Below are 24743 nucleotides of genomic sequence, written 5' to 3' on the forward strand. Positions count from 1 at the left end.
TCAGTGGCTAGTTCTTATCCACATTAATTGCAGATTTTTGAAAGTTGTGACAAATACATAGGTTAAAATATATGGAGCTCATTTGGTGAATCTTCATCCAATGTCTTTTGGACAACCACACACAGATACGGTATGGAACATTCCTTATTCCTTTGGGCCAATCAGCTTTGTTGAGCCTAGTGTCAATGTGCACTTGAATTCCCATCTCCTTCATAGCAAATTCCCAGATTTCTTTGAGTGCTCAAGGAACATACTTCTTGAAACCCATCCCATGGATGCTTGTAAATGTTGACGGTATATTCTCTTGCCACTACCTCTTTGGCAGAACAGCCCTTCTTCTCACTACCCTTCTTTGAGGGAGCCATTCTGCTGGACCAAGGTTGGAAAGAACAATAACTTTTTTTTTTTTTTTTCCTGATCACAGCAAGTGCCCTCTTTAATACCCATCACCTACCAGGCCTATCCCCTGCCCACCTCAAGCCTGAGTTTGTTCTCTATCAAGATTCACTTATGGCTTAGTTCCCTCTCTCCTTTTTTTTTTTCTTTTTAATATTTTATTTATTTATTCATGAGAGACACACAGAGAGGCAGAGACATAGGCAGAGGGAGAAGCAGGCTCCCTGCAGGAAGCCCAATACGGGGCTCAATCCCTGGACCCCAGGATCACACCCTGAGCAAAAGGCAGACGCTCAACCACTGAGCCACCCAGGTGTCCCTCTCCTTTTTTTCTTTACCCTCTTCCCATATGTTCATCTGTTTTCTTCCATCTTCCCTCTGTGTCTTCACACAGCATTTCCATGCACACCTGCAGATTGCCCTCTAATTATCACAGTCCCAGTCATATTGTATCAGGGCCCACCCTAATGACCTTATCTTAATTTCTAAATAAGGTCATATTCACAGATAGGACTTCATCATATCTTTTTGGAGGACACAATTCAACTCCTAACAGCAAGTACCTTGGAAAGTTAAGGAGAACTCAACAGAAATCATTAAATGAGGGGGTTGCTCAGGCGAAGAGGAAGACAAGCCAGGATGGATAGGAACATAAGAGGGGAGGAGAGGTTAGGGAAGATGTTGGAGGTTTTGTAAGAAACCCTGTTAAGTCGCTGCCAGAAAGTCTACTGAAAGTCTAGGAGGAAATATATTAAAATATTAGAAGTGGTGAGATTATCAGTAACTTTCAACTTTATATTTTTTGTATGTTCCAAATTTTATAAGTACATGACTTACCCAACCAGAGAGAAATAATCATTGTTTTAAAAATAACTACCTGCATCTATTATAATCTGCTGAGAGCTTATAATGTAGGGAAGAAAGCTAAAATGCAGGAAAGTACATATACAAGGAAAAAAACATGTAACAAAACAAAAACCTAAAATAAAGGTGATGCTGACCTATAATCTGCACTCAATAAATACTTACAAATAAACAGAATAAAAATAAAATAAAATAAACACAGACTAGAAAAGAGCACAGGCTTTTATTTCAGACAAATCTGGATTTAATCCCAACACTCTCATCTGCCAGCTAAACAGTACTGAGTTCCTCCAAAGTTCTGTTTTCTTACTTGTAGAAAGAGGATTTTAATTTCCATCTTACACTGAGCTTCGCCAGTTGTGTGAGAGCATTACCGAAGAGGCCAGCACCACAGTGTGAATACTTAGCAAGTGTCTCCCAACATTTTAGGTGTGACATTAAAACCTTGCATATCCAATGTAAGAATCTGACAGATGAATACCATAATGAATACTTGAGGGCACAGACGTGGGTGGGCGAAGAACAGTAACAGCAAACGCAGGCAGAGTAAGGGAAGATCTCAACTTTCTGGTCCAGAAAAGTGAGGGGTATCGGTACTTACTGGAGAGAAGAATTACACGACTGAACAAAAGCAGAGTCTACAAATTTGTCAAATTTCAGGGACAGTGAAATAATCCTATACCAAAAGGCAACCTGGACTGCCTTATACAATAAGGGAGCAATCATCTCCTATAATAAGAAATTTCAGATTAAGGAAATTCCAATAGTCCAGCGATGCCAATGACCATGTTTTCTTCCTTTCCACTGTTACTGTGCTCTCCGCAGTTCCAAGACACCTGCTAATATCAGAAAAGGGGCTGTGTCTCCTCAAACACCTCTTCTTTAAAGCTATAAAATCTTTCCCCAGAAGCACCTTAGAAAATTTCTCATCCAGGCTCATTGGCCAGAATTGCCTCATGTGGGACTGGCTCTCCTGAAGCGCAGGGAGGGTGCCCATCAAACAGTTCAATTAGGAAGAACCAGAAGAGAAGGAGGGAAGTGGAGCAAGTGGCTGCTGGGAAGGCAACCAGTGGGGTCTGCCATCCCTGTCTATGCACAGCACACACACAGGGAGTGAACAAAACATGAAATGGAATGGACAGTACTGATGTGCTCCCTGGACCAGTATGTGGGAAGTGAGAGCAGAGGGCCAAGGGATGTATGTCTCTGGGCTGGGGTACGGGAGGAGATTCTTGGGCAAGAGAAGAACAACCTCATTTCCCACCAGTCACTGCTGGGATGACTAAAGATGCTAATGGACTCAACCAAAAAAATGGCCGGAGGCGGGAGACCAGAGGGCAAGAAAAGGTGTGGAGATGCGTGCCATCTACAGCACTGTAGAAGGAGATGTCCCCAGCCCCAGAATCTAGGAAAACCCCCACCCGGTGAAGAGCAGGCTCTTGCTTGGTAGGACTTACAGGAGAGCTTGTTAGGGGCCAAAAGCCAGCAGAACTCCAACAAATAGCCCAGATTCCTACATGGGGGGACATTTTTGAACCATCTGCAAGCCCCATGACGTCCTCCCGACACACCCCCACAGCAATCTCCAGGCTATCTCGGTTCTCAACTTCCCAGTAATGCCTCCCTGAAATGAAAACGTTTTTTCCCAAAACACAGGGTAAGTGCTGAAATCTTTCCACAAACTCTGCGTTCTTCTGAGGGTTCCTCCATCCACTAACGTAGCTCCACGCTGAAGAAAACAATGGCCAAGAACTGGCTGATGCTCCATTCTTCACGTATCTCCCATCCTGGGAGAAGACAAGTTTGGGATGAGCTGTATCCACAGCTACACTTACAGCCACTGCAGAGAAAACGAGAGCAGTGATTTATAATGCAATAGCTTACCACCAACCCTCCTCCAGAAATGCCCCTCTTCCAGCTTCAGTTCAGAACTTCTCCTAACAAGAACTGTCAAGGATGAGACTCCCCACTGCCTCTCAGCTCACCCTCAGCTGGGCCTAGCAGGCCACGAGGTGGCCTTATGCACAGTAAAATCTTCATTTCCCTTCTGCTCTAAACCACTAAGACCTAAAAACAGGAAGCTCATTATTTCATGGCCCCAAGTCTTCACAAACAGCATTAAATTGGGAGAAATGTTACCAACTTCTGCCTTGTTGAATCAGACCAGACCGAGATGGCTGATAGGCTGGGGCTTTGCACTGAGACATGGAGGTGGCACTGTTGACAAGTTTTCCCCTCAATGCTCGCTGGGCATCTCCACAGGCACATAACAGATCACTCAAAACGCAACTCACTATCCTAAGTCCCCTCCCATCCTCTTAGAACTCCTAGCCCTTACATGCAGATATCTTGTCTTCTGTATTCTCCGAGCTGTAAGAGCACTACCTCCACCTAAACACTTACACTTTGAAATCTTAAGGTTCTCTGACTCCTCTTTCCCTCTGACCCTGGATAGCTTATTCATCACCAAGTCCTATCAATTTCACCTCTGAAATACCACTCAAGTTCTTTGCCTCCTCTCCATCCCATTGCCACCATCTTCATTCAGTTTCAACATCCTCCACTTGAACTGTGTCTCTAGTTTCCTCCCTGGCCTCCCTGCCTCCCAAAGCTCTTTCCTCCCAGACTCTCCATGTCTCTCCAGTTTATTGAATTTTTTTAAAGATTTTATTTATGTATTCATGAGAGAGGCAGAGACACAGGCAGAGGGAGAAGCAGGCTCCCATCACTGAGCCACCCAGGTGTCCCAAGAGTTTTTTTTTTTTTTTTTAATTGGGAATGGATGTTAGATTTTGACAAATGCTTTTTCTACATCTACTGAGGTGTTCATATAGTTTTCCTTTTTTTTTTTTTTTAGTTTGGTAATGTGGTGAATTACACTGATTTTTCAAATGTTAAACCAATCTTGCTTTTCTAGAAAAAAACCCATTTGGTTGTGATGCATTATGTGTAAATATGTAGATAGGTTCAAATTGCTAAAATTATCTTCAGAATTCTTCTGTGTCCATGAGGGACACTTATCTATCGCCCTTTTCTCTCATAATCTCTTTGTCTGATCTGGGTATCCTGATAATGCAGGCCAGGTAGAATGAATTGGGCATTCTTCCCTCTTCAGTTTTTTTTTTGTTCAGAGCTCATGTAGAATGGAGAATTCTTTCTTTTCTTTTCTTTTCTTTTTTTTTTTTTTTTTGAAATTTCTTTCTTAAGTATTTGGTGAATTCAGAGAAATGGAACATCATCCTTTTTTTCCATTGTTAAGTACCATGTTCTTTTTTTTTCCTCTTCTTGCATCAAAATGTTCTCTTTACACTGGTTTAGGTATAGTTTCCCTCATATTTCTTGTGCTTAGGGCTTGTGAACTTACTGGATCTATAGACTTATGGTACTTACCAAATTTGGAAAATTTGGAGCTATTTCTTCAGATATTTTTCCTGTCTCATCCCCATCCCACTCATTTCTTCAGGAATCCCACTTACCACACATAAGGCTGCATAAGATTATCCCCCAGCTCACCAACACTCTTTTCATGGCTTAAGGATTTTTCCTGTGTGTTTCATTTTGTAGTTTCCACTGATGCACCTTCAAATTCACTAACCATTTTTTCTGCAACATCTCATCACCTGTTAATCCCAATCAATGTATTAGTCTCAATCACTGTAGTTTATCTCCAGAGGTTTGACTTGGGATTTTTTAGATCTCCCAAGTCTCCAAATACTTCTTTATGGGATAGCAATAATAACTATATTAAAGTCCTTCTGTGCTTATGCTAACACTTGGGTCAATCCTAGGTCAGTTTCAATTATTCTCACTATGGGTCATGCTTTCCTACCTTTTTGCATCCCCAGTAATCTTTGATTGGATGCCAGACATTGTAAATATACATTGTTAGGTGCTCGTTTTTAAAATTTTTCTTGAGCTTTGTCCTGGGATGCAGTTACTTTGAAATAATTTGATCCTTTTGGATCTAGTATTCATGATTTATAAGGTGGGTCCAAAGCAGTGCCCAGTGTAGGGTTAATTATTCACCACTAAGGAGGCAAGACTTTCCCAGGAATTAAGAGTCTTCTAGTTTCCCAGGAATTAAGAGTCTTCTAGTATGGCTGCTAGGAACAGGCTTTGTTTAGGCCTTGTGGGAGCACCAGGAACTATTCCTTCTAATCATTTTTTGAAACGTCCTTGCTCAGTCTAAGATAGTTCTTCAAAAGCATTTGCTGGGGGAGGGGCAAGATGGCGGAAGAGTAGGGTCCCCAAATCACCTGTCTCCACCAAATTACCTAGAAAACCTTCCAATCATCCTGAAAATCTATGAATTCGGCCTGAGAATTAAAGAGAGAACACCTGGAATGCAACAGTGAGAAGAGTTCGCGCTTCTACCAAGGTAGGAAGATGGGGAAAAAGAAGTAAAGAAACAAAGGCCTCCGAGGGGGAGGGGCCCCGCGAGGAGCCGGGCTGAGGCCAGGGCGAGTGTCGCCAGCACAGGAGAGCCCCGTCCCGGAGGAGCAGGAGCTGCACCGACCTTCCCGGGCGGAAAGGGGCTCCCAGGGAGGTGGAGCAGGACCCAGGAGGGCGAGGATGCCCTCGGGTTCCCTGAGACAGTAACAGAGCAACTGCGCGCCCAGGAGAGTGCGCCGAGCTCCCTAAGGGCTGGGGACCCGGAGCAGCTCGGAGGGGTTCGGGCGGCGGCTCCGCGGAGGGGGCTGCGCGGCCCCGGGAGCAGCTCGGGGGGGCTCGGGCAGAGGAAGAGGCTCCGTGCGGAGGGGGCTGCGCGGTTCCAGGAGCAGCTCGGAGGGGCTCGGGGGCGGCTCCGCAGAGGGGGCTGCGGGGCGGGAGCGCGAATCCAACAGCGCAGGCTCCTGAGCACAGGGCGCCGGGACACAGCCCAGGATCCTGCCTCCCCCGGGACAGGCAGAGGCCGGGAGGGCCCAGGACAGCAAGGACGCTCCTGCCCCGAGCTGAGCAGATCAGCGGCCCCGCCCCGGAGCCTCCAGGCCCTGCAGACGGAGTTCCTGCCGGAGCTGAATCCAGGTTTCCAGAGCTGGTCCCGCAACTGGGGCTGATCCTCCTGCGGCCTCACGGGGTAAACAACCCCCACTGAGCCCTGCACCGGGCAGGGGCACAGCAACTCCCCCAAGTGCTAACACCTGAAAATCAGCACAACAGGCCCCTCCCCCAGAAGACCAGCTAGACTGACAACTTCCAAGAGAAGCCAAGGGACTTTTAAGGATCAGAAGATACTCCCCGGTGGTTCCTTTTTTTTTTGTTTTGTTTTGTTTTGTTTTGCTTTTTGATTTGTTTCCTTCCCCCACCCCCTTTTTTTCTCCTTTCTTTTTCTTTCTCTTTTTCTTCTTTTTTTTTTTCCGTTTTTTTTTTCTTCCCCTTTTTTTCTCTTTCTCTTTTCTTTCCTTCTTTCTCTCCTCTCTTTTTCTCTTTTTCCCAATACAACTTGTTTTGGCCACTCTGCACTGAGCAAAATGACTAGAAGGAAAACCTCACCTCAAAAGAAAGAATCAGAAACAGTACTCTCTCCCACAGAGTTACAAAATCTGGATTACAATTCAATGTCAGAAAGCCAATTCAGAAGCACTATTATACAGCTACTGGTGGCTCTAGAAAAAAAGTATAAAGGACTCAAGAGACTTCATGACTGCAGAATTTAGAGCTAATCAGGCAGAAATTAAAAATCAATTGAATGAGATGCAATCCAAACTAGAAGTCCTAACGACGAGGGTTAACGAGGTGGAAGAACGAGTGAGTGACATAGAAGACAAGTTGATAGCAAAGAGGGAAACTGAGGAAAAAAGAGACAAACAATTAAAAGACCATGAGGATAGATTAAGGGAAATAAACGACAGCCTGAGAAAGAAAAACCTACGTTTAATTGGGGTTCCCGAGGGCGCCGAAAGGGACAGAGGGCCAGAATATGTATTTGAACAAATTCTAGCTGAAAACTTTCCTAATCTGCGAAGGGAAACAGGCATTCAGATCCAGGAAATAGAGAGATCCCCCCCTAAAATCAATAAAAACCGTTCAACACCTCGACATTTAATAGTGAAGCTTGCAAATTCCAAAGATAAGGAGAAGATCCTTAAAGCAGCAAGAGACAAGAAATCCCTGACTTTTATGGGGAGGAGTATTAGGGTAACAGCAGACCTCTCCACAGAGACCTGGCAGGCCAGAAAGGGCTGGCAGGATATATTCAGGGTCCTAAATGAGAAGAACATGCAACCAAGAATCCTTTATCCAGCAAGGCTCTCATTCAAAATGGAAGGAGAGATAAAGAGCTTCCAAGACAGGCAGCAACTAAAAGAATATGTGACCTCCAAACCAGCTCTGCAAGAAATTTTAAGGGGGACTCTTAAAATTCCCCTTTAAGAAGAAGTTCAGTGGAACAGTCCACAAAAACAAGGACTGAATAGATATCATGATGACACTAAACTCATATCTCTCAATAGTAACTCTGAATGTGAACGGGCTTAATGACCCCATCAAAAGGCGCAGGGTTTCAGACTGGATAAAAAAGCAGGACCCATCTATTTGCTGTCTACAAGAGACTCATTTTAGACAGAAGGACACCTACAGCCTGAAAATAAAAGGTTGGAGAACCATTTACCATTCGAATGGTCCTCAAAAGAAAGCAGGGGTAGCCATCCTTATATCAGATAAACTAAAATTTACCCCAAGACTGTAGTGAGAGATGAAAAGGGACACTATTTCATACTTAAAGGATCTATTCAACAAGAGGACTTAACAATCCTCAATATATATGCCCCGAATGTGGGAGCTGCCAAATATATCAATCAATTATTAACCAAAGTGAAGAAATACTTAGATAATAATACACTTATACTTGGTGACTTCAATCTAGCTCTTTCTATACTCGATAGGTCTTCTAAGCACAACATCTCCAAAGAAACGAGAGCTTTAAATGATACACTGGACCAGATGGATTTCACAGATATCTACAGAACTTTACATCCAAACTCAACTGAATACACATTCTTCTCAAGCGCACATGGAACTTTCTCCAGAATAGACCACATATTGGGTCACAAATCGGGTCTGAACCGATACCAAAAGATTGGGATCGTCCCCTGCATATTCTCAGACCATAATGCCTTGAAATTAGAACTAAATCACAACAAGAAGTTTGGAAGGACCTCAAACACGTGGAGGTTAAGGACCATCCTGCTAAAAGATAAAAGGGTCAACCAGGAAATTAAGGAAGAATTAAAAAGATTCATGGAAACTAATGAGAATGAAGATACAACCGTTCAAAATCTTTGGGATGCAGCAAAAGCAGTCCTAAGGGGGAAATACATCGCAATACAAGCATCCATTCAATAACTGGAAAGAACTCAAATACAAAAGCTAACCTTACACATAAAGGAGCTAGAGAAAAAACAGCAAATAGATCCTACACCCAAGAGAAGAAGGGAATTAATAAAGATTCGAGCAGAACTCAACGAAATCGAGACCAGAAGAACTGTGGAACAGATCAACAAAACCAGGAGTTGGTTGTTTGAAAGAATTAATAAGATAGATAAACCATTAGCCAGCCTTATTAAAAAGAAGAGAGAGAAGACTCAAATTAATAAAATCATGAATGAGAAAGGAGAGATCACTACCAACACCAAGGAAATACAAACGATTTTAAAAACATATTATGAACAGCTATACGCCAATAAATTAGGCAATCTAGAAGAAATGGACGTATTCCTGGAAAGCCACAAACTACCAAAACTGGAACAGGAAGAAATAGAAAACCTGAACAGGCCAATAACCAGGGAGGAAATTGAAGCAGTCATCAAAAACCTCCCAAGACACAAGAATCCAGGGCCAGATGGCTTCCCAGGGGAATTTTATCAAACGTTTAAAGAAGAAACCATACCTATTCTCCTAAAGCTGTTTGGAAAGATAGAAAGAGATGGAGTACTTCCAAATTCGTTCTATGAGGCCAGCATCACTTTAATTCCAAAACCAGACAAAGACCCCACCAAAAAGGAGAATTACAGACCAATATCCCTGATGAACATGGATGCAAAAATTCTCAACAAGATACTGGCCAATAGGATCCAACAGTACATTAAAAAAATTATTCACCATGACCAAGTAGGATTTATCCCTGGGACACAAGGCTGGTTCAACACCCGTAAAACAATCAATGTGATTCATCATATCAGCAAGAGAAAAACCAAGAACCATATGATCCTCTCATTGGATGCAGAGAAAGCATTTGACAAAATACAGCATCCATTCCTGATCAAAACTCTTCAGAGTGTAGGGATAGAGGGAACATTCCTCGACATCTTAAAAGCGATCTATGAAAAGCCCACAGCAAATATCATTCTCAATGGGGAAGCACTGGGAGCCTTTCCCCTAAGATCAGGAACAAGACAGGGATGTCCACTCTCACCACTGCTGTTCAACATAGTACTGGAAGTCCTAGCCTCAGCAATCAGACAACAAAAAGACATTAAAGGCATTCAAATTGGCAAAGAAGAAGTCAAACTCTCCCTCTTCGCCGATGACAGGATACTCTACATAGAAAACCCAAAAGTCTCCACCCCAAGATTGCTAGAACTCATACAGCAATTCGGTAGCGTGGCAGGATACAAAATCAATGCCCAGAAGTCAGTGGCATTTCTATACACTAACAATGAGACTGAAGAAAGAGAAATTAAGGAGTCAATCCCATTTACAATTGCACCCAAAAGCATAAGATATCTAGGAATAAACCTAACCAAAGATGTAAAGGATCTATACCCTCAAAACTATAGAACACTTCTGAAAGAAATTGAGGAAGACACAAAGAGATGGAAAAATATTCCATGCTCATGGATTGGCAGAATTAATATTGTGAAAATGTCAATGTTACCCAGGGCAATATACACGTTTAATGCAATCCCTATCAAAATACCATGGACTTTCTTCAGAGAGTAGAACAAATTATTTTAAGATTTGTGTGGAATCAGAAAAGACCCCAAATAGCCAGGGGAATTTTAAAAAAGAAAACCATATCTGGGGGCATCACAATGCCAGATTTCAGGTTGTACTACAAAGCTGTGGTCATCAAGACAGTGTGGTACTGGCACAAAAATAGACACATAGATCAGTGGAACAGAATAGAGAATCCAGAAGTGGACCCTGAACTTTATGGGCAACTAATATTCGATAAAGGAGGAAAGACTATCCATTGGAAGAAAGACAGTCTCTTCAATAAATGGTGCTGGGAAAATTGGACATCCACATGCAGAAGAATGAAACTAGACCACTCTCTTTCACCATACACAAAGATAAACTCAAAATGGATGAAAGATCTAAATGTGAGACAAGATTCCATCAAAATCCTAGAGAAGAACACAGGCAACACCCTTTTTGAGCTCGGCCACAGTAACTTCTTGCAAGATACATCCACGAAGGCAAAAGAAACAAAAGCAAAAATGAACTATTGGGACTTCATCAAGATAAGAAGCTTTTGCACAGCAAAGGATACAGTCAACAAAACTCAAAGACAACCTACAGAATGGGAGAAGATATTTGCAAATGACATATCAGATAAAGGGCTAGTTTCCAAGATCTATAAAGAACTTATCAAACTCAACACCAAAGAAACAAACAATGCAATCATGAAATGGGCAAAAACATGAACAGAAATCTCACAGAGGAAGACATAGACATGGCCAACATGCACATGAGAAAATGCTCTGCATCACTTGCCATCAGGGAAATACAAATCAAAACCACAATGAGATACCACCTCACACCAGTGAGAATGGGAAAATTAACAAGGCAGGAAACAACAAATGTTGGAGAGGATGCGGAGAAAAGGGAACCCTCTTACACTGTTGGTGGGAATGTGAACTGGTGCAGCCACTCTGGAAAACTGTGTGGAGGTTCCTCAAACAGTTAAAAATATACCTGCCCTACGACCCAGCAATTGCACTGTTGGGGATTTACCCCAAAGATACAAATGCAATGAAACGCCGGGACACCTGCACCCCGATGTTTATAGCAGCAATGGCCACGATAGCCAAACTGTGGAAGGAGCCTCGGTGTCCAACGAAAGATGAATGGATAAAGAAGATGTGGTTTATGTATACAATGGAATATTACTCAGCTATTAGAAATGACAAATACCCACCATTTGCTTCAACGTGGATGGAACTGGAGGGTATTATGCTGAGTGAAGTAAGCCAGTCGGAGAAGGACAAACATTATATGTTCTCATTCATTTGGGGAATATAAATAATAGTGAAAGGGAATATAAGGGAAGGGGGAAGAAATGTGTGGGAAATATCAGAAAGGGAGACAGAACGTAAAGACTGCTAACTCTGGGAAACGAACTAGGGGTGGTAGAAGGGGAGGGGGGGGGTGGGAGTGAATGGGTGACGGGCACTGGGGGTTATTCTGTATGTTAGTAAATTGAACACCAATAAAAAATAAATTAAAAAAAAAAAAAAAAGCATTTGCTGGTCAGTGGTCATTACTCTGCTGAAAATTCAGGGGGCACCTCTGTAGATCATCACCCTCTGGATGGCTCTCTCCTCGCCAGTCTTCTGCAAGCTCTCACTGCTTTGTTCTCCCTGGACGCCGTTCCATTCCTCAACCTGGCTCCACCTCCCCTACCACTCACTCCCTGTGATGGCCTGGAAGCTCTCTTAAGGCTGGAGGCTGGAGAAAATCATACAGTTCATTTCATTTGTTTCACATTTCTTTGTCCTGTACTGCTTGATATCCAGGTTTGGGAAAATGGTTGTTTCATATACTGTGTCTGTTTTATTTTTGTTTTTTTAGTTAGCTGAGTTTCAGGCTAAAGAGTAAATCCAGTCCCCAATACGTCATCTTAGCTGGAAGTAGACATCCACCATATGGTTCTTCATCAGGGATGTGGATGTGCCTGTGTAGCTTTTACAACACCTACACGCCTTGGCACTTCCCTGGAGATCCAATAAGTTTATCTTCAGACTTTCCTGTACTCACCATCTCAACCAGCTCCTGCCTTTCCCCACAATGCACCTTATGGCTTAGTCACATTGGATACCCTCCTCTCCACTTTCTCCACACCTTAGCTCATGCTGCTCCCTCTACTTACAAGAGTGTACCTCCATTTTCCACTTGACAAACAGCTATTCATCCCTCAAATCTCAGAATAATGTCACCTCTGTATGAAAACTCCCCACTTCCCCTGCAACAGAGTTCTTTCTCTGACTTCCATATTTTATTTATACCATGATAAACAGTAGATCCCACAATGGCACAGTAAGTGATAGGAGTCTGTCTTTCTAGTTTGCTTAAATTCTTAGAATCAGTCTTTTCCTTTTTGTATCACAAACACCTTACAACACAGGGTAACATGTTAAGTGAATGCTTCTTGAATGAAGCATATACCCATGTATTCTAGTTACCACCATTCCTCATGACCCTCTTGCTGGCTGCATGTTCTGTTTCCTCTCTTTTCTAGATTTTTCTCATTGCTTATTCTCTTATTTTAAAGATTTCTGGGAGCTCCAACCATGCTTACCTTGGAATTGCTTCAGCATTTCCTTCATCATTGGTATCTGGCACACAGTCTTCATCTTTAGAATTTCAGGGGAATAGTTCACATCCTGGTTCTCACTCCTAAGGAAGGCATAGAAGCCTGCTCTTCTTCAGAGAAAACTCGGGCAGCCAAGGCCCCAACTCCCACTGAAGGTTCCAAGCCCAAAGCTCAGATCACTGCTCTCCCACCCGCCCCTTGTGAAAGTTAGTGGTAGAACTCCTCCACCCAGACTCTCAAGGTGTACCCACACCAATCTATGGAGCCCAGGCCTATTTCCCCCCGACTCAGGCCACCATGAGAAAGCAGCAGCTCATACCTGTTCAACACATCTTTTGGATTCTGTGAAGAGAATAAAAATATAATTAAGTTACATCCCCTCCTCTTGAGATCTAGTACTCAACTCTATGAGTGGACACTTTTCTGTCAGTAACTTTTGTTAATGTCACATATAACCTCATGCTGCCAAAACGAATGCATTGAACACATGGTGTCTTTTTTCTCACATGACCTCTCTGCACTGTTTCGACATTATTAACCAATCCCTTCCTTGAAACTATTCTTTTTCCTTTGGCATCATGATGCTAACTCTCTCCTGGCTTTTGCCTACTTCTCCATCTATTCTCTTTCAACCACAGACAGTAACAAGTGTTGGTGAGGATGTCGTGGGAATACAAAATGGTACAGCCACACTGGAAAACAGTTTGGCAGTGTAACAAATTAAATATAAATACATGATACAACCCAGCAATTCTGCTCCTACCATCTACCCAAGAGAAATAAATGCATATGTCCACACAAAGAATGGCAGGTGAATGTTCACAGTAGTATCATTCATAATAGCCAAAAGTGGAAACAACCCAATGTCCATCAATTGGTGAACAATCAACAAAATGTGGTATATACTATAATAAAATACTATTCAGGAATAAAAAAAGGAATACAAATATAATACTAATAAATGCTACAACATGAATGATCCTCAAAGACATTATAAATAAAAGATTCCATAGACAAAAAACTACACACTGTATGACTCTGTTTATATATTTAGAAAAGGGTACTCTATGGAGTCATAAAGTAGGTTGTCTGAGATTGGAAGTAGGAACAGAGATTAACTATAAACAAGCACAAAGTAGGCTGCATGGGTGGCTCAATCAGTTAAGCATCTGCCTTCTGCTCAGGTCATGATTCTGGTGTCCTGGGATAGAGCTTCACATAGGCTCCCTGTTCAGCAGAGCTCCCTGCTCCCTCTCCCTCTGTTTCTCTCTCCCTCTCTCAAATAAATAAATAAATAAAAATCTTTTAAAAATAAAAAATAAACAAGCACAGAGTGATCTTATTGGGGTGTTTGAAATACTCTAAAACTGGACTTTGGTAAGGTTTCCACAACTTGGTAAAGTTGTAAAAAATCACTTATTTAATTATAAAAAGTACACTTAAAGGGGATGAATTACAAGGTATGTACATTATACCTCAAGAAAGCTTTAAAAAAAAAGTATGAGAATGGTTAATTGCCACATGAAAAAATACTCAACCTCATTAGGCATTAGGGAAACGCATCTACCTTTTCTGGGGAGAGAAAGGGTGCTGACTGAGGACCTGAGATAACATTACACATCATCCAGGATGGCCAAAATTAAAGAACTGACGATTTTAAGTACTGCCTAGTATAGAGAGCAACTGGATCTCTCACATATTGCAAGTCACAATGTAAACTGGTGCAACCACTTTGGAAAATAGTTTGTTATAGCAAAGCTGAACCAACATATATGCCCTGTGACTAGGAATTGCTTTCAAAGATACACAACTGGTAGAAATGTGGACATACGTGCATCAAAAAGTCATGTTCATAACTTGCTTTTTTAATTAACAGTAAAAACTTTTAGAAACAACCCAAATTTTGCTAACAGTAAAATGAATAGTAGATTTTGGTATATTAATACAATGGAATACTATACAGCAGGGTTTTTCAACCTTGGCACTATTAACATTTTGGGCTGGATAAATCTTTGCTGGGAGCTGGATGGGAGGCATGTTCTGTGCATTATAGGATGCTTAGGAGCATCTACGGCCTCTACATACCAGATGTTGGTAGGAGTCCCCACCCCCCCCCCCCAAGTTGTGACAACCAAAAATGTCTCCAGCACTGCCCTGAAGGAACAAAATCACTCCTGGTTGGGAAATACTACACAGTGAGGAAACAAATTGCCATCTACAGTGACATGGGTTAATTTCACAACATAATGGTAAGCAAAAGCAGCACATACTGAAACTCTTATTCAAAAACAGGCAAAATGAAACCATGTGAGAAGTCTGGAGGAAGAGCACCCTCACAGAGAAGCATAGGGGTGGAGGGCAGGGCATCTGGCAGGCTACTCGTGTTCTATTACTTGACTAGGCTGGTGGTTTCATGGATGGATCCCTTGGTGATAATCTGTCAAGTTTATGATTTATACATTTTTCTCTACAGATATTATACTTAAAATGTTTTTAAACATGTTTATTGTATTACGACAATAAAATCAAGGCTGTCTGAATCTGTGGACACAAACAATACTTAAAGGTGAAAATATAGCTTAAAAACATTTACCAGCAAATGAAAGGGTCAATGTAGATAAGCTAAGCAGGCCAGCTTCAGAGGCTGAGAAAGAGCTAGAGCTATGGAGCAAACCCAAGAACTAATAAAATAATAATAAAAACAAGAATTTCAGGTATTAATGATTAAACTGCAGCATTACTTATAGTGGTAATAGTGCTAGGGCAACTTGGATTTCTATCACTGGAAGAAGGAACTGGCAAAGTGTGGTAGATGGACATGTAAACCCAATGTATATATGACAACAGGAATGGATCTTAGAAACATAGTGTCTAAGGAAAAAAGCAAGAGATCCAATGCAACAAGATTAAATTGTTGCATAAATTAAAAATACGTAAACCAAAGCAATACTGTGTATTATACAAGAACACATTCAAATAAAAAGACAAAAATTAGGTACAACAGTATAGTTTTTATGATGTTCCTACAGTTTTTTTGTTTGTTTGTTTGTTTTGTTTTGTGTCTATAATTCTAAGAATGGAATTAATTAATGGCCTAAAAATTAAGGAATAAAGGAATAAATACATAGATGGGTGAAAGAATTGGTAAAATAAGTTCTCTTAGGCCCTGAGACTCTATCATCTAGTTCTATCTTCTTTAATCATTTCCCTACCTTGCCCTTATATCGGCTGATATATTTTTGGTAAGCATTCTGCTCATTCATGTGTACCTATGAGGTTTCAGATTCTGAGTAGATATTAAACCTATATTGAAAAAAAATGTTTACATGTGTTATCCTAGAGTATATGTTTGGATATGTAACTGGAACTTCACAGCTCAGGCAAGTTACAAAAGTTCTAGACAATTCTTGGAAATCATTACACTTAGATGACATATAACACCCTGCTAGTGATTTCTTGCTGAAAATAACTGGTGAGTGGGTCCATGTGTCTCTCTTTCTTAAAGGTAGAACATTGTCTCCTAATGAGAGAGAAAAAAAAAGTAATCATAGACTGAAGGGTCCTTCAACAGTTCTTTCCTCTTCAGAGACATCATATGGAGAAAGGAGAGGTTCTGAGGGATCTAAGACCAAAGGTGAATTATCTCAGCAGTAAAAAAAGAAGATGGTCACAAATGTTGAATCCTATCTGAAAACTGAAATAGTTATAAGGACACTTGACCTGCTGAGGATATAAAGATTAACTCCAAGGAAGGACTACTGATAATAAACTGGCTTAATGTCCCAAATCTAAGTGTTAATGAATTACTTTTTACTTTCTTTTTTTTTTTTTTTAGTAGGCTCCACACCCAATGTGGGGCTTGAACTCCCAACCTTAAGAGTCACATGCTCTACTGACTGAGCCAGCCAGACACCCCTGAGTGCTAATGAATTAGAATTATAACCTTTTAAAGGTTGCCAGATATTAGAAATTATTTAAATGAATATACCAAAAATAAATAAATTAACAAAATAATAAATGAATATATCAATCAAAATCTGGAGCTAAGAGCAAAAATATTGTCAAGCTATGATAGAATGATTAAAAATTAGTAAGAAAAATTTATCTTAAAATCTGTTGACACAGTTATCTACTTTGTGATTTTAGGGTTTTTTTGCTTTACTATTTTAACAAAGAATTATAAATGTACACAAAAAGGGTGCCTGGGTGGCTCAGTCAGTTAAGCATCTGCCTTTGGCTCAGGTCATGATCCCAGGATCCTGGGATCAAGCCCCACGTTGAGCTCCCTGCTCATCCGGGAGTCTGCTTCTCTCTCTTCCTGCCTGCTGCTCCCTCTGCTTGTGCTCTCTCTGTCAAATAAAGAATTAAAATCTTAAATAAAAAATAATTGTATAAATAAGATGAATGAAAAGTCTTAGATGTGCCTCAGATCCTACGCAAACTATTAGACCAAGTGAATGTAGGCATCTCATAATACCTGAGCTCAGCATACCTTTCATGTTAATTTCCTTTGCAAGGTAAATCTTCAACTCTTTAATTGTACAATGACAGTAGTAATGCAATTATCAACAGTGAGAATACACTTCTATTAAACCCACTCACCAGGAAAGACATTCGCTCTAAAGACCAGGGCAGCTGGGCGAGCAATGTTAACCAAACCCTCCCCTGTCTCACCTGAAGCAACACGAGGGTGGAGCTCTGGCTCTTCTCTCTGATCTCTAAGATGAGCTGCTTCAAGGAAGTGATTATCTGATGGAGCTTTAACATGTTCTCATCATGTTTCTTATTCATCTCTTCTTCTTCCTCACTTAGTCTCTGAAGAAATTGTTGTTCTTCTTCAGTCAGGAAGAGGTGCAGTTTTGCAAACTCCACGCTGAGTCTCATTCGCTGACTCTTCACCTTTTCCTAGAGCGACATGAGATTCATTCAGTCCTTATTCTGTCTGGCCTGCTCCTCAGTTCCATGCATGCGACTCCCCAACCATCCCTGGCGCTTGCATCCTAATCACTCCTCCAGAAAGCTCCTGCCCGCCCTCTGCAAGTTTCTGCTAATCTATTTATACCCTACTTGGCATCTTTGGACTGGCCTGTATAGTATTAGTTCATTCTTTGTAACCTTTGAGTCTCTACTGCTGGTGGCAATGCCTTATTTGTACACTTTGTAAACTAAAATACACTTTTGCATCTCTTCGTTGGTTTAGCCTCCAGAACACCTACAATTTAGTTTCGTTAAAACTTTAGGTGGGCATGTATGCATGCACCTCGTGCCTCCCAACTAGACTAGTATCTCTGAAAGCAAAGCCAATTTCCTTTCCACAGTGCCGTGGACCCAAACCAACTACAACCTAGGGAGTATACTTAGGAAAAAGTGGGAAGGAGAAAACATTTCCTTAGAGACACGGGGATGAAGTATGTGAAACTCCCATCGCCCAAAGCCACAGGTCAGCAGAGACAGACACTTTCTGTTCTATCACTTTATCTTCAGGAAGACTCACAACTCTTCCCAACAATACCAAAGGGCCCCAGGGGCAAGAAATGCCCAACAGCTTCTGCTATTACCTTCCACTCAGCAGCATTCTTCACTTCCATGTCCTGTAAATGCATGGCTTTCTTTATCTTGTCCTTCAGACTACACTGAGTCTTACAAAGCTTGTCCTGCCGGCAGAAACACATATCAGAGAAATCATCTCCCCCAGCATCCTGATTGTTCAAGAGCTAAAACTCACCTAATACAAACAGGAAATGAAATTGAGAAAATGTGGGAGACAGTTACAGACTTAGGCATAAAAAGTATTCTGGTCTGAAATCTTCCTAACACTATATAGAGTCTGCCTACTAAGCTGGCAAAAAATGAAAACTATTAGAGGATTAATAAATATCTAATATTGGCAAGGGAGGCCTCTGACACTATAATAGTATGAGATTTTTGTAAAAAGTTGCCATCTTAATTTTTTTTTTTATTTTTTTATTTATGATAGTCACACACACAGAGAGAGAGAGAGAGGCAGAGACACAGGCAGAGGGAGAAGCAGGCTCCATGCACCAGGAGCCCGACGTGGGATTCGATCCCGGGTCTCCAGGATCGCGCCCTGGGCCAAAGGCAGGCGCTAAACCGCTGCGCCACCCAGGGATCCCAAAAGTTGCCATCTTTTTGAAGGGCAACCAGCAGGATTTAGAATCATTTAAAATGTGCATAATCCTACTTCCAATAATCTGTCCAATGAAACACTGGTAAAAATAATCAGTATGTATAGGAACATGCATTGCAGCATTATTCATTATCCATCAATGGGGAATTATGAAATAAATTATGGCATATTGATACTCTATACCACTCTCAGGCAGCTCTCTATATACTGACATGCTATCTTTTTTTTTTTTTTTTTTGGTATATTTTTTATTGGAGTTCGACCTGCAAAGATATAACACCCAGTGCTCATCCCATTAAGGCTGATGCTATGCTATCTTATGTTAAAAAAACAAAACAAAACAAAACTAAGCTGCAAGACAATAGTATCATAGAAATCTGTATTTATCTTTTTAAGATTTATTTATTTGAGAGAGAAGGGGCATGTGTGAGCAGGGAGAGAAGCAGAGGGAAAGAAGGGCATGCAGATGCCCTACTGAGCATGGAGCCCTCCACCCTGCTCAATGCCACTATCAGGAGACCATGACTTGAAATGAAATCAAGAGCCAGACGCTCAACCAATGATTGAGCCACTCAAGTGCCCCTATGTGTGTGTGTGTTTGTATTTAAATAGAAATGTGGAAAAATATATATCTAATTATTATTAACCCTGGTTATTTCTGGGGAATAGAAATGGCTTGGAAATTGGGGCAAAGGAGGACTAAAATTTTTATAAATTTGTTTTGTTTGATTTTCTACAAAAGGCATATACCATTTTGTAATTTAAAAACCTGAGGGAGCTTTAAAAAATAAAAGGAATTAACCAAATGGGCTATGGAGGGGCAGCACCCGGAAGACAGAAGCAGGCAGGTTCAAGGCGTGCACACACAGGAGGAAAACCAGCAGGAACTGGCTACCAAAGGGCTGCAGGAGAAAGGAGTCCAGATTCAGCCCCTGGGTTCCGGCTTGACCCCTAGGACTGTGGGCTATTTACCAAATTAGGTAATACGGGGAAATGAGTGGTGTGTAAATAGAAGGTGAAAAATTATATTCAACTTGAATAAACTGAGTTTGAACTGTGTGCGGGACATCCGAATCGGTACAGTTAGCAGTTAAGGGTCAAGAAAGAGATCTAAGGGGCGCCTGGGTGGCTCAGTCAGTGAAGTGCCTGCCTTTGGCTCAGGTCATGATCCTGGAGTGCTGGGATCGAGTCCTGCATGGGGCTCCCTGCTCAATGGGGAGTCTGCTTCTCCCTCTCTCTCTGCTCCTCTCCCTTTCGTGTATGTCCACAAAAAGACCTGTATGAGAATATATCAGCTTCATTCATAAGAGCTAAAAACTGGGAACAGCCCAGGTATGCAGTGATTGAAAGATAAACAAACTGTGGTATGTTCATATAACATAATATGACTCAGTAGCAAAAAGTTACAGGCTACTGATCACACAAAATGGGTGAATATCAAACTAATGCTGAGCAAAAGGAGCCTATATAGAGGAGTACAGACAATATGATTCCATTTATATGAAGTTCCAGAACAACAGGCTAAACTAATCTTCAGTGGAAAAAATTAGAACTGTGGTTGCGTGTTGGGGGGGGGGGGAGCAGAGATTAACTGGGAAAGAGGGTGGAGGAGCTTTCTGGGGTGATGATAATGGTCTTTTATTGATATATATATATATATGATTTTATTCATTTATTTATTTATTTATTTAATTCATAAGAGACACAGAGAGAGAGAGAGAGAGAAAGGCAGAGACACAGGCAGAAGAAACAGGCTCCATACAGGGAGCCTGATGTGGAACTCGATCCCGGGTCTCCAGGATCACACCCTGGACTGCAGGCAGCGCTAAATTGTTGTGCCACTGGGGCTGCCCTATGTATATAAGATTTTATTTTTAAGTAATTTCCAATGTGGGGCTCGAGCTTACAACCCCAAGATCAAGAGTCACATCTTACACCAACTGAGCCAGTCAGGCACCCCGGTATCATTCTTTATCTTGAGGATTTAAGGTGCCCAGTGTGTGCATTTGTCAAAGCTCAGCAAACATATACTAAAGATGTGCATATTTAATTGTATTGTTACTTCAAAAAACACCACAAACATTAAGTGTGGTAGACAGTATGCATGCTAAAGTACAGGAGGAAGTCTGCAATTAATTTTAAATGCCTCAAAAGGAAATAGGAATTGATGGATGCAGAGAAAAGACAGATGAATAGACAAGTGATAAATGGAGTAAAATGCTAGTGGCAGAATGTAGATGCGGGTATACTTGTGTTACTATAAAATTCCTCCAACTTTCACATTTGCTTGGAACTTGCATATTAAAATGTTGACAGGGGATGAGATTAGGTTGTAAAGGGATTTATATAGTTCTGTTATACATCACAAAATCACCTATGCTATTTTCTTTCTAATACAACACTTTCTAACCTTATGTAATCTATTTATCATCCCTAATTGTTAACTTAAATAGGCATATAACCTGCTATTTGGGAAGCTATTTCAAATAATTGTATTCATTTATCAATTATGTAACTGCTACTTTGTGATTACTATCAAATTTGATGTACATGGGAGGTCCGTAATCAGATCAGTCGTTTTGAATATGACCAAGAATTTTTTAAGTTTTCATTTTTGTTTAATAATGAAAAAAAAAAAACTTTTAAATAGCATTTTTCAGTTTTTTTTTAAAAAAACCCTTAACAATTCCAGCATGCACGAATTATCCTGTATCATTGGTTCTATTCCAAGACTGAATCCTGCCACAGCTGGAATATGAACAGCCTCCCCCCACTCCCCCAAATAAAAATAAGAATTCCAGGATTAGAAAACTCGTCCCCTGCAATAACAGAAACTGCCACGAAGTGGCAGGAGAGCAACACCAAGAAGTTCTTCAACCCAAATTCCAAGCGTCCTCCCTCCCTCTACTCTCCAGAAATACTGAGCAACTTCCAGTCCTCTTAGATTCATCACAAGCCATTCCAAGCCACCACACAGTTGAATATGCTGTTCCCTTCACCTGAATATCCTCTCCCCTATGTATTGTACTCACCCTCCAAGAGTGAGTTTCTGTTCAACTTGGTGAAACCATTTCTCACTCTTCCCTGATCAACCTCAGACCTTTGATCCACTTGATACAAACTGGGGTAACTCATTCACACACTGAAATTTTTGGTCTACACGCTGCTGTCCCCTAAAAGACAAGGTCTATGTCTTTCTTATCCGTTTATGTCCAGATCCTAGAACAACACCTGGCATATAGTAAGCATAAATAAATGTTACTGGGTGAAGGAATGGATGTATACTTTGTAGTGCCACTTGGCATATCTCCTGTTTGTAATCAATTGATAAAACTGTACAGCATTTTATAGTTTACAAAACACTTGTTTCATTCAACCCACATATTCAAGCAGTACTTACTAGATACCAAATCTGTTGGGAGACCACTGGAGTTACAGCATAGAAGGATATAGGACTACTCTGGAAAGGATGATCAAGGAAAGTCTTCAAGCTAAAAGCTAAAAAGATGTAAAGGACGGAAGGTGGAGGTAAGAGAAAGAGAACAGGCTTGAAACAAAAGCAAAAAGGCAGCGTGGCTGGAGCAGAATTAAGATAAACTGATTTATCCAACTGAAACTCCTTAACCCATAAAATTGGCAGGACACATAATCCTCAAATTCAAACATTTAAGTGATTTTTCCCAAATGATGAAAGAAAGATCGTAGCATACCCCCGCCTCATCATTCCAAGCCTGGCTTTTCCCAAAACATCAGTTGTCTGTTAACACCTGTAGCTATACATCTGCACTGTCCAATACAATACCCATTAGCCAGGTGAGCACCCAAAATGTGGACAGTCAACATAAACACAGACTGCAAAGGCCTATTATGAAAAACAAAAGTAAAATATCTTAACGATAATTTTCCATAGCGATTACTGTTGAATAACAGTCTGGATAATTGGGTTCAATAAAGTATATTATTAAAATTAGCACCACCCGTTTCTTTTTACCACTAGGAAAGTTTTATTATAAACGCGGCTCGCATCCTGGTTCTATAGGGCGACACTGACCTACACCCTCCCGGTATGACTGTCTTCAACTAGAAGCTCCCAGGGGCCAGTACCTTGAAAATTCTCCGCAGACCCTCCCCATCCCAGTTTCAAGCCCAGCTCTGCGATCGGTCAATCGCTTTAAATTTGCACCCGGGGGCGGGAGGGGGTCGTCCTTATTCAGCGGGAATAGCGGCCACCTGGCGGGTCTCGAGGTCAACGTAAGCGTTCCCGAGACTACCGCAGCCCCGCCACGGCCGGCTCACCCGGTAGCTGCTGAAGGCCTCGTCGATGGGCGCCATGGTGTGCGCCTGGTGCTCCTGGGACTCCCTGCACACCAAGCACACGGGCCGCTGGTCTTCCTCGCAGAAGAGCCGCAGCGCTTCCCGGTGGCGGCCGCACTGGCCGGGGGGCACGGGGCCCTGGCGGCGGCGCCGCGTCTTCTCCGTCAGCCGGGCCAGGGCCCAGTTGGGCCGCAGCGAGGCGGGCGGCGACAGATGGCGGCACTCGGGGCAGGGGAACGAGCCACCGCCCGGCGCCCAGCTGCGGTGCAGGCAGCCGCGGCAGAAGTTGTGGCCGCACTCGATGGACACCGGCTCCTCGAAATAGTCCAGGCAGATGGAGCAAGTCAGGTCCTCCTGCAGGTCCTCGGCTTCCATGTCGCCTCTCTGTCCCGGGGTCGGGCTCTGTGTCGGACGCCAGGCGCGGGGGCGGGCGCGGGCGCGGCCGGCTGGCTGCGGGCGGCCGGAAGGGGGCAGTGCGGGAGCTCCGCGCTCGAGGCTCGGGTCCCGCCCTCCCTCGTGCGCGCCCGCTGCGGAGCCTGGGCACGAGCCTGGCAGCGGCGGTGTTTCCGCGACGGGAGGGCGGTGCAGGGCTGCCCGGGCCTGGCCGCGGGGCACGACGGGATGCTGGCTGCCCTCGGGCCAACCATAGAGATGCGGAACTGGCTCCGGGAACGCCTAGAGCGGACGCGCGGAGTCCTGGCGAGCCGCAGCCGGAAGAGCCGAGCGGGGAGGCACTAACGAGTCTTTCCTTCCTTCGCGTCGAGGAGATGAGATTCGTGTCCGCCCCCGGCTCGGGGAGGCGTAAGTTCCGACGTCCTCGGAGAGCGGCAACCCGGGCGGGTTCTCTGGGCGTGCTGCAGCCCCGGGCCTGGAGGACCACAGGGATCTGTGCAGCTGGGCCTGGAGTGGGGACAGAGGAGGCGCTGGGCGGTTAAGCTCGCGCTCCCTGAAGTCCGTTCGTTTCAGTCAGCCTTGGTTCTCGGTGTCCAGCCCCAAGGGCTAGTTGAGCTCTTGGAAAGGCAGGATTTTCTACTGTGAAGCCCACATATTCTCCAGGTGTTGGAGGGGTCAGGTGAACTGAAGAGCCAGTATTCGGAGAGGCCCCCAGGAAAGGGAGTGTTTAGCCCCCTCGAGCTCGTGGGGAGATGGCTGTTTACCCCGCTTCAGCCTGATGTCCCTCTCTTTCCAAGCACAGGAGACAAACACCAGGTCAAAGAAGTTCATTCTTAGAGCATGGAACACGCTCACCTATCGCAAATAGGGCTTCTAACACTTGTCAGGGTCAAGAATCTTGGGTTAGATGGTGTTACCCAGATAGAAGACTTCCCACCAGTTCGGTGGTTCAACTCGCAGTAGGTCTGTGTGTATGGGATGCTCTAAGCCAACGAGGGGTGACCTGCTGAGTGGATCTACCTAACATACTGGAAAGGAGCAGGTCTAGCTGCAGCCCCAGCTGCTGGAGCATTCTCGACCCTCCTACCTGAG

The 24743-nt window shown here is 42.8% G+C and overlaps 1 protein-coding gene across 1 annotated transcript; it reads right to left on the bottom strand.

Annotated features, from left to right (window-relative positions):
• Positions 1–1464: 1464 nt before the first annotated feature.
• On the bottom strand, positions 1465–23720 carry TRIM4 (tripartite motif containing 4). The gene is made up of 6 exons (XM_077907827.1): positions 23241–23720; positions 18355–18450; positions 17471–17701; positions 13116–13138; positions 12782–12879; positions 1465–3100 (listed from the first exon to the last, which is right to left on the bottom strand). The coding sequence occupies exons 1-6, from the start codon at positions 23631–23633 to the stop codon at positions 2514–2516; spliced, it is 1428 nt and encodes a 475-aa protein (XP_077763953.1). The 5' UTR covers positions 23634–23720; the 3' UTR covers positions 1465–2513.
• Between the last annotated feature and the right edge of the window lie 1023 nt (positions 23721–24743).

The sequence above is a fragment of the Canis aureus genome, chromosome 8, assembly GCF_053574225.1.
Source record: "Canis aureus isolate CA01 chromosome 8, VMU_Caureus_v.1.0, whole genome shotgun sequence".
In the NCBI taxonomy this organism is placed as follows: Eukaryota; Metazoa; Chordata; class Mammalia; order Carnivora; family Canidae; genus Canis; species Canis aureus.

Coding starts and splice junctions, on each gene's coding strand:
- TRIM4 (XM_077907827.1), bottom strand. CDS start 23,633: ATGGAAGCCGAGGACCTGCAGGAGGACCTGACTTGCTCCATCTGCCTG. Junction 12,880..13,115: donor CCAAAAGATGTGTTGAACAG/GTATGAGCTGCT, acceptor TGCCTTCCTTAG/GAGTGAGAACCAGGATGTGA. Junction 3,101..12,781: donor AATGCTGAAGCAATTCCAAG/GTAAGCATGGTT, acceptor TTTTCTCTGCAG/TGGCTGTAAGTGTAGCTGTG.